This window comes from Papaver somniferum, chromosome 4, assembly GCF_003573695.1.
Source record: "Papaver somniferum cultivar HN1 chromosome 4, ASM357369v1, whole genome shotgun sequence".
Taxonomy (NCBI): Eukaryota; Viridiplantae; Streptophyta; class Magnoliopsida; order Ranunculales; family Papaveraceae; genus Papaver; species Papaver somniferum.
The window spans coordinates 37,520,101-37,530,985 of NC_039361.1; the positions used below are offsets into that span (position 1 = coordinate 37,520,101).

Genomic DNA, 10,885 nt, shown 5'->3' on the forward strand with positions numbered 1-10,885 from the left:
CGCAAACTTCAACGTAACCAAGTTCCCAACCGAACTGCAGGTTAAAAGTAACCTAGTGTTAGAAGTTCGGTTGGTTCGCAAACTTCAACATATTTTCCGAATCAACCGAACTGGGCTTATATATGCATATATGCAATTAGGCAAACGTTCAGTTACTACGAAATTTATTTCTTGGCGAACTAGGTAGAGTTCGGTTACGAAGTTTCAAAGCTAGAGCTCGGTTACAAAGAAAACTTGACATTTTTGCGAACGAACCGAACTTGTGGACTTCTCATTATTTTCGTAAACTAAAGTTCGGTGATATCCTTATTTTGCGAAGGAACCGAACTTATGGACTTGTGTTGTTCTAATACAAGGAGTTCGGTTAAAAGTATTTTTTTGCGAATTAACCGAACTCTGAGTTCGGTTAAGAAATTCGGTTAAGAAAAAATTAATTCTTGATAACCGAATTTTTCTCTGAAAAAAAAACCTCCATTAAACCTCTCTGCAACTTCCATTTTCAACTCATTTTAATAATTACTTCTCATTTATTCAACCAAAAACGAATGACAAGTAATGGGTTTGTGAGAATATCTTTGTTAATGTTTTAAATTAAGCTATATATATATATATTGGTGGTAATCGGAGGTGGTGGTGGTGATAATCGGAGGTGGTAGTGGTGGTAATCGGCGGTGGTGGGCGGTGATGGTGGTGGTAATCGGTGGTTGGTGGTGGTAATCGGCGATGGTGGGAGGTGGTGGTGGTGGTTATATATATATATATATATATATATATATATATATATATAGGTGGTTATTGGGTTGGTTTTAAATTAAATTAGGTTAAGGGTAGGTTAGTCATTTCAATTTCGATACTTTAAGACACCCCTTATAACTTTAATAGGACCATGGTCCCCAAAAAATCGTTCAAAGAAAAATGCTGTAAGAAAAATCAAAGGCCCCAACAATTCGAGCCTCTAGGCAACAGCCCAGCTGGCCTAGTCCATATGACAGCTCTGCCATTTGAAACACTGTGTATACAAAATCAGGCAGGAGCCATCCAAAACTTCACTTTCTTGTCAGCACTGCTAAAAGCCTAAAACCATTCCTCGATCAGGTCCTACAGCAACAAAAAATCGTTATGTTATGTAAACTCGAACAACTAGTAGTAGTAGTAAATAGAACCATCATAAGACCAAAACAAAAGAGAGGAAATTTTACTTACCCATAGGAATTTTCTTCGGCGCCCAAGCAATGCCTGTGATAGTGCCTGCATCATAATACAAGATTAACCCCGGAATAGAGTTAAAGAGTAAAGCGACAAAAAGTCATCTTAAATACAGGGAATCCTTCTCTGACAAGTCAAGTAACAATGGAGGAGTATCAACGGGATGGGTACAAGCGCACATTGAGAAAATTTATCATAGAAGAAGCTGAAAGAGCTATAAGAAAGGATTGAAGGTACCATCGTGAGCCTTATCAGCTGTGTCCAAAACCTTCCCAGTTTCAGCATATAGCCATTGCAGCATTAAATCATGGGTGGCAGCCAATACTTTTCCATCAGGTGAAATACTGAGACTATCATAGTGCAAAGTTTCCCCCTTCGAGTCATGAAGTGGTACTGGGAACACCTTTAGAGTCTTTGGGTCCTCGGAAAGATGATACCGAACTTCAAAGACAGATAGAAATATCAGTGCCACTAATCAGAAAAATATTGAAGAAAAGAAAAGAAAATTACAACGGAAGTAGAAAGACCGCTGTGGATATCTAACAGGAAATTAGTTTGTGACTTTGTTGTGTAGTTTCCGGTAATCAAGATACTGCATTACCCAACCATACTACTTCCATCATCACATTTTAAACAAAATTCAACATGTCTCCAACTATAATTGTTGCTTGCTTGAATAGTCAAGTAAATAGACACCAGCAATAAACTAAACATAAATTGATTAAACTAGATAGAAAGAATCCAGGCACCAACTCAACCTCAAACTTATTCAGCAATAACATAGGACTCAATTTTAAACCAGCAAACAAGATAGACAACTCCATTCCCCAACCATTAAACTTGAAGAATAAAAACACAGGTTAACTCCATCATGAATGCACTTAATATTATCTGCATCAAGGCAATTCTATCAAGTCAAAATGCTCAAGTTGTCCCTTGTTTCTTGGACTTGCTCCTTGTTTGACTGGGTAAGGGATTTCTTAGGTATGCCTTCTGCTATCAGGTGGTAAAATAAGTAACATAAAATCTGAAAATATGCAGGTTCGATAACTTTTTAGAAGTTTAATGGTTGCTTTTTCCTTTCTCTAAAGCATGCATTGGTAGTTAAACTGCATGTATAATTGAAACGTTAAACTGCATGTATAATGGAAACAAAGGTTAACTCCATCATGCATGCGCTTAATATTATCCGCATCAAATCATTTCCATAAAGACAAACTGCTCAAAGAGTTCCTTGTGTTTGGCCTTGTTCTTTGTTTGACCGAGTAAAAGGGATTCGTAAGGTACATCTTCTGCTATTAGTGCCAAAGGTATGTCCCAGTGGTGAAATAACTACGATAAAATCTGGAAGTGAAGGCTTGATAACTTTTTGGAAGGTTATTGGGGATCTTGCCTTTCTCTAAGGCATGCATTGATAGTTAAACTGCATGTATAATGAAAAAAGAAAGAAAACGAAGAAGACAATTCTCATATGATGTTAATCCAGCACAAATGAGCACACCAAAACCAAAAATTAAAGCAGATGGAGACTAATACTGTCTCACATTGTATGATCAAAAGTAATCAGATCAGACTTACCGTTAATGTTCCATATTATGATGGTACCATCCTTGGATGCTGTTATAATTTGTTCTGAATTTGGTGAAAAGCATAACCAGGTCACGGCACTCTGAGGGTCACAACAGGACACGACAATCAGTTAATACAACGTTAGAGGGTTACAGCATCATGACATTTCAATGAAATATTTTAGCAGTATGTATAGAACGTTTGGAAAATGTTTGAAGAAGATTATCATACGTTAAAAATCATGTTGGAGCGCAATTTTTTAGGGTTTTAGGGGAAGTAGGTCACATCTTCGAGGGATACAGGGACTACATATATGAAGAGTAATGTCCTCCACATGCAAGCCACATATATGCCAACCCGATTTCGAAACTGCCAACGCTACTTATCGAATTCATATGTCCAACTTTCCTTTGTGTGTGTGGGTGGAGATGGAGTGGAGCCTTGGAGGGGGTCAATCAAGTCAATTTTCTAGGTCAATCGTTGCATGGGTAGCTTAAAAGCTTCAATCAACACTCAACACACTTCCAGTGTCAGTACAGAGCGATTTTGATCAACCTGGAGTAGTCACTCTCAAACAGAGTTTCGTGGCTTATCTCCTTGTGTACCGTGCATTACTAATTCTGCTATGTCTATTGTCTTTATCAATGGGAGGAAGGGACTATGGAGTTGATATATAGATAAATCTAATTTGTCTGATTATTGGTGAAGATGATTCACTGGCTTAAAGACCATTCTTATTAGAGAAAATGGTAATCCAGTTAAAATATGTGCAAGTTATTTTAGTCTCTGCCAACGCTAGGAAGTTAACCAATTTAAAAATGGATTAATTTTCATGATGATTGAAGAACTATTGTATCAGGCTAGGTACTAGTAAACCCATATTAGCAGTTTGCGGCTAACCTTATGACCCTTAAGCTGCATAACTGCTGCAACCTCCTTTACTGAACCATCCTTGGAATATATAATTTCCTATACCTACAAGAAGCAGAAACGATATGAATTGTTAAATGCAAAAACCAAAAGGCAGAAACCATCCGAAATGTTACATGCAAAATGTAGAGTTTTACTATTTACAGACTATTTAACTGAAATAGAAATCTCTGTGGCCCATAGCAACTCGATATCCTACGACTAATTACTGTATAACAGTAAGACTAGAAAGATTTATATATATATATATATATAATGAAATGAAAAAGGCCTGACCGTTAAAAATGCAGAAGTTGGTTTTAAGCTAGGCTTTGCATGTTCAGCAGTAGTTGTTGGTAACTAACTATCATGATGCAGGGGTATTAGGCTAACAAAAGACCAATTAAAGTAAAGTTAATTGGAAAATGAAATGAAACGACAGTCCAAAAGTTATGGATCAATCACTTATTATTTATCAGATATGAACCTAAAACTAAAGACAACTTTGCTAGATGAGAAAGAACCATCACAGTGTCAGGATTACTGTATAAAAATGAGTCCATGAGATCTTGAAGAAAAGTCCAAGTAACTGTAAGCATGTTTCTGTTATATGCTTGGATACCAAGGAGAGAGAAACATTTGTAGAGGTTGAATAAGTGTCTTGCGAAAAGCAGGTACTAAGCAACTACACCATCTGTTGTTTCCAAGCACTAACCAAATCTATGAAATGCCAAATGGCAGGTCACTTCTCCCTGTTGCACTTTGTTCCACCACCAAACTACAGATAAGCATTTCTCCTTTTAGAGTTCCCATTCTAGTTAGTAACTGAACAACCTTGTTAGCCGGTATAGACGACTGTGATCTCAAAAAAAACAAAGGACAATGATGATCCACAATGATTGTACATATCGATGTCAACATCTTGGCACACACACAAAAAGTTGTGTAAGACTCATTTTCCTCCTAAAACTTGAACTCCTAGATTTTTACCCAAGTCAATTTTCCTTAAGAAACCAAAATCTTTATATTCACACCCAGTGTTTCAAAAAAACGTTTTGAAGCACTGCAAACCTAGGTCAAATATTTTAGGGAAAAAAGGGGATTTAAAGCCCAAAAACAAGTCCCAAAGTTTCTTTTTTCTGTTTTTATGTAAAAAAAACCTAAAAACTATTATCAACTCTCAACAAGCCAACTATTTAGAGACTCCAAATATTTCACCTTCTATTCTACATCTTCTTCTTCCGTTATATATTGTACACTTCTATTCTTCTGATCTGCAATGGCTAGCCAGCCTGCGCAGGCTAAGAAATCTGCACTTCTGTTCTTCTGATCTTACTTTCATATGGTTTTGTGCAAGGAAGTTTATATATGTTATATATTTTCTTGGAAGCTACGCTTCAACAACGTTTTAAAGCTGCATTTTATGCTTTACTAGAATAGCGTACTTTCGCTTTTCGAAACCTTTTTTACACCCCTAAGTAATCACAGTCCTGTGTAACAGCAAGATCTCTATGGGCCATGTAAAGGAGTTCAAAAAAGAAGCCTTGTCTGGAACTGAAATGCCAGATCAAGAAACGGCAACAAGCCACTGACATGATTCGTTCAAATGAGAGCAGTCGTGACTGATAAGATTGTTTGATACGCATTGATGGATCTATCATGATGCAGACTAGATGTAAAAACAAACAGACGATTGATAGTAAAGAAGCCACCTTCACATCCGCAGTGCAGCAGCAGCAATAAACCTCCCATTGGGAGATACTGTGGCCATATTGTTTTTGAGCTGGTTAGTGTCAGTGTTCCCCAAAATCTTCCCATTCCATGCCTAAGGATGAGGTCGGTACCTAAAAGATGTAGTTTCAAATACATATAAGTGGAATGCAGCATGGAAAAACTTCATCTACAATCACAAGATTGACAACTCGTCCTCAGAGCCACCAAGTATTGGTGTAATGAACCAAGAGTAGATTGCAAGCAAAATATTTATAATACAACATATGAGTACATAGTATCACTAAGTTCTTAGAAAACATGAGCGGAAGCCAAATAATCAGGAGGCAAACGTTCCTGTAACATATAAAGCACTTTTAATCCTATCCCGAACCAAATTAACTACCACCAAAATGTTTAAATTTGATTTGACCCATTACACATAAGCGACAGTCTGTCTGGTACTTGACAAATGCATTAAAACAATTTCAATGCGATAACAAATCACTTACTAATCTTAAAATTCAAAGAAGAACACTTTGCCATGAGTACTGATGAAGAACTTCAGCAAATTAGTAACTTCAGAAGTTTACCTTCTGAACACGAAACAATTAGTGTACTTCCATCAGCAGTGTCATAACTGGCGGCAGTTCCAGCAAGGGTAACAACAGCCCTCGACTGATGAACTTTGCGGTGTTCCCATTTAATTTCTGGAATGGGAAGCTTGGGTTGCTACTTACCGCTGTCATTAGCAGAATTTGCACTTCCTTCTGGAATGGGAAGCTTGGGTTGCTGCTTACCGCCGTCATTAGCAGAATTTGCACTTCCTTCACCATACTATATAAGGAAGAACCAGAAAGATTTTGAGATGACACAACCACAGATGACGCTCCATCAGAGAAGGCAACTGCTGTTGGCTGTCCTCCAGCTGTAAATTGATTATCAGAAATCTGCAATCAAGTAACAAGACCATGAAACAAGAATCTGATTTGATCAAAGTGATGATATATTAAGGTGGGAATCTAAAAATGCAGAATATCTACAGCAATTCATACTTGAGACTTTTACTCAGAGCATCGTCCAATTTGAATATCCTGACAATCCCGTCAGCACAAGCTGTAAAACAAAATGAGGTACAAATAATAGTTTAAAAAATAGGAACCATTAACGAGATAGATATATTTTCATTCTTAATTTTTGAAGGAAATCCAGATCTAGGATAGATAACTAAACTTCACTGGTGAAGGAATTGTTAAAACATCTTAGTTCTCTACACTGATGAAAGAAAACATGAAGGTAATCAGTTTTCCTGGGGTGATCATGTATGCAATTCAAGTAACAACGGCAAGGTAGGTTTGATTTGAGGAACCTACTCGCAATTGAAAGACCACATTTACTAATATAAAGTAAACAGTGAACTCGTGAATATCCAAAGGGCTTCACCCCCATCAATTTTATCTCCAGTAACACAAGCATGGAAAATTCCGTGTTGGTTATGTCAAAGGCCAGTTAATCAGTAGAAAACAAACTCCTCTTAATTGTTCTTTACCAGTAACTAAAGAGAAAAGATCATTTATGGGGCCTTAATTAAAACGACATAGAAGCTAAGGTAGTTGAAATTGAAATCCTATGAACTTGAACTCCTATATATCTAGTTCAACAAGTAAACCACAACATGCATTAACAGTAAGGCTAGCATTTTCAGCTAGCATTGCAGATATCAGTAGACCAGTGTTTTGATTGTCATAAATTGATAACATCATCACTAAATAAACACTAAAAGTAAATCAAACTTAGAATCAATTACAAACCTGTAGCCAAATTTCTGCCATCCTGAAAGTATTCACAACCAATGGATGATGTCGTTTCGCTTGATCCTGAAACAATCAAACATTATAATTCACCAAACCATTAATTCATACAAACCCTAGAAAAATCTCAAGAAATTCTCCAAGAACTAACATCATCATACCTTGTCTGAGGCGTGTAACTGAGATCTAGAACGTGGTTTTCTAGAATTATTATTATGAGAAGATTTCTTTGATTTGATTCACAATATCATCTGGTTTTGAAATGGTTTCAACTTCAGATCTTTTCTGACTAAAGTAATCAGAGAAGAAAACGAGAGCAATGAGAGCTCCTAGTGAAACTGAGATTATAAGAACTGGAACAACTCCTAACCCTAGAAACAGTGATTATATTTGTTCTTCCATTTTTGAGAAGAAAAAGAAGAGTTAGAAAATGAGTTTTTGATACGATAATGACATGGAACACTATTTGTTTTGCTCCGTATGGAAGTTTAGTCATTTTTATCACTGCGGCTGCTGGTCGCTACTGCGCGTGAATTGCACTGTCGAACTGCAAAAGTGATGCTTTGTATAGACCCCGAATAATAAAACCTTTTTGATCCCGTATTGCCATTGGGTTTAAGGTATGTTCGGGCGGGGTTTTAATCCGCCCAGGTGGTGAGCATGCCACCTAGAACGACCGCGAGTGCTGCGGCTATCATAACCCGCCGGCGTGACCTGACCGCCTCAGTGTCCTTGGTGGGACCAAGGAGAATACTCTTCGGCTCAACCTGTCTCGACGCTGATTGATTAGTTCGGCTTTCCCGTCTCGTTACTCCGCATATCATGAGGTCCGTTTATTATCAGCAATAATCCGTCTCGTTTTTAAGACCGATTGCAATTGTTAGGTCTATTCCACTTCCCCGATGACGCCCCTACCAAATACATCCCGCCTAACCGATGATGTCCAATCCGGAATAGCAGGCTCGGGCATGGCCAGCGGGCGGCTGTTCGATGGGACCGGTCATCATCAGTTGTCGGCTAATCGTTTTCATTATCGGGGACAAGCTGATCCACCAACAAGGAATTGAATGCCCTTGCTTGCAAAATCTATCCGCATATCATTATCTAGACCCCGTCATATGGTTTGCATTGCTAGTCTGTTTTGAATGCAGATGGAGTGATGGACATTTCGGGATGCATGAAGCATGCTGTTTTTTTTGCACCATAGTGGTACTCTTTTGGCTAGGCTATAATGTCAATTCTGAATGATATGGAAGCTTTTGAGTCTTCTTTTGCTACGAAACACACCATTCAATTAACAAACCAGAAAATTACAAACATTGTGCAGGTTTTCGTTCCTAACAAGAGAGTTCAGAAAAGAAGGAACAACAAATCAAAGACTCTTAAGACTATGTTTCCTAGCCCGACGTGCAAGCCGGTCAGCTAGAAGATTATTCAGACGCTTAATGTACACCACTTTAAAAGAAACTGAACATGAAACTAAACTCCGACATTGCTCTAAGAGATCACCGGTTCTCCAAGCAACGTTTCAACTGACACCATTAACAAATTGCACGAGCTGAAGGCAATCACTAACGAAAACGGCTTTGGAGAGATTCATCTCTTGTGCCCAAGAGATGGCCAAAATTAGAGCAGCAGCTTCAGCACCTACTGCATCAGAAATCAATCCATAGTCCGAATGAGAACTTGTTACATTTCCTGCAATGTCACACCAAATAACACCCATACCCATGTTAAAACTTTTGAAAGAACCATCAACAAACATAAAGTGATCCACCTGAACTCTAGGGATCTTTACATTACTAAGAGAAACATGATTATGATGTTGTGGAGATATATAAGTATTGATCATCCTTTTTGTATCCAAGGTGGCCTTACTCAGATCAGTAGAAGCATTATGGAAGATTACATCACACCTTAACTTCCAGATACACCAAAGAACAATGGCACCAACACTAGGCCAAGAGACATTATAAGGAGAAACACCCATAGCAGAGTTATGCCAAATCAGAAAGTAATCATCGATCCAATCCAAATCAAAGGAAATCATATGCTGTAGGGAAACTCCAAACCATATTCGCTTCGCAATTGGACAGTTTATAAAAAGATGCATAACAGTTTCTTCTAGATTTCGACAAAGAGGGAAAATGACATCAACAACAGGATTATAACTCTGAAGTAAAGAATTAACTGGCAGCATATAAGCAAAAAATTTCCACAAAAAGAACTTAATTTTAGGCAAACAGTCAACTCCCCAAACTTTCCTCCAAAAAGCAACATCAGCAGGAGAGGAGACATCGTTCTTATAAACAGGATAGGCGGATTTAATTGTAAACTTACCATTCCTAGTATGCATCCACATTAAGGCATCATTCTGGTTCAGATTTAGTCTAATTGTCTTAATCCTAGTTACTTCATCAGGTGTGAACAAATCCGATAAAAGTATGACATTCCAACCACCATTCTGAGAATCAATAAGTTCATTTATAAACACGTAATTAACATTAGAAGGATGACCAGACACCGGAGGTATCGAATACCCTGGAATACAATTATCATTCCAAATCCTAGTAGAAGCCCCATTATTTATGTTCACCACAGAGTTAGATTTGATAAATTTTAACCCATTCACTATACCTTTCCAAATCCAAGAGGAAGTATTAGTCGCCTTATCAATTTCAAGAAAATTCTGATTAGGGAAGTACTTGTCTTTCAAAAAAAGGGAAAGTAAGCTGTTAGGATTATTTATAATTCTCCAACCAAGTTTACATATGAAGACTCTATTAGTAACATGAGTGTTTCTAATACCCAATCCCCCATTAAGTTTAGACTTACCTAAATCATCCCAGGATCTAAAGTAAGCAGCCCTCTTTGGATTCTTTTTAGACCACCAAAAAATTCTCTGAATAGAATCTAACTTAGAAGTTACAGTTTTCGGAAGAGGGAAGCAAGACATATGATAGACTGCTAAGCTAGACAAAACATGCTTAGTAACCACTGTTCTCCCAGCAACATTAAAATTGTTTTTTTTTGAAGAGCCCAACCTAGCATGCAAGTTGTCAATAAGAAATTTAAAAGATTATAGTTTTGTACTTTCCTATAAAGAGGGGGGGTTCCTAAGTATTTCTCAGCATTACTCAGAAACTTCATTTTAAGAGTCCTAGCTAAAAATTTTATATGTTTATGATGCATCTTCCCACTAGTAATAAAACCATATTTTTCTAAGTTAATCGCCTGGCCTGAAGCCTTCGCAAACACATTAATGATGTTGAGTAGATTCCTAGCATAAGAGACAGAAGCCTTAGCAAAGAGCATACAATCGTCAGCGAAAAAAGATGAGAAATAGAAGGACTATTCTTCTTAAACTTGAAACCTTGTATCAACTTATCATCTTCGGCTTTTAAGAGCAATTGAGACAAAACATCCATACAAAGAATAAAAATATAAGGCGACAGACAATCCCCTTGCCTGATGCCACGAGAAGGGTAAAATGTTTCCCCAGGAGAACCATTCACAAGTACCGAATACGAGACAGTACTAATACACTGCAAAATCATTTGACACCACTCTTCAGAGAATCCTAGTTTTTTAAAGACAACAATTATAAAAGACCACTCCAGACTATCAAAGGCTTTAGAAAGATCAATTTTAATAGCAAGGTGGCCATTTTTTGAGTTCTT

The 10,885-nt window shown here is 37.5% G+C and overlaps 1 protein-coding gene and 1 pseudogene across 1 annotated transcript; both read right to left on the minus strand.

Annotated features, from left to right (window-relative positions):
* Window positions 1–1,066: 1,066 nt before the first annotated feature.
* Window positions 1,067–4,283, minus strand: LOC113272359 (transducin beta-like protein 2). Its single transcript, XM_026522206.1, has 6 exons — window positions 4,209–4,283; window positions 3,676–3,744; window positions 2,785–2,875; window positions 1,444–1,677; window positions 1,204–1,248; window positions 1,067–1,098 (listed from the first exon to the last, which is right to left on the minus strand). The coding sequence occupies exons 1-6, from the start codon at window positions 4,281–4,283 to the stop codon at window positions 1,067–1,069; spliced, it is 546 nt and encodes a 181-aa protein (XP_026377991.1).
* On the minus strand, window positions 2,805–7,607 carry LOC113273741 (annotated as a pseudogene).
* Between the last annotated feature and the right edge of the window lie 3,278 nt (window positions 7,608–10,885).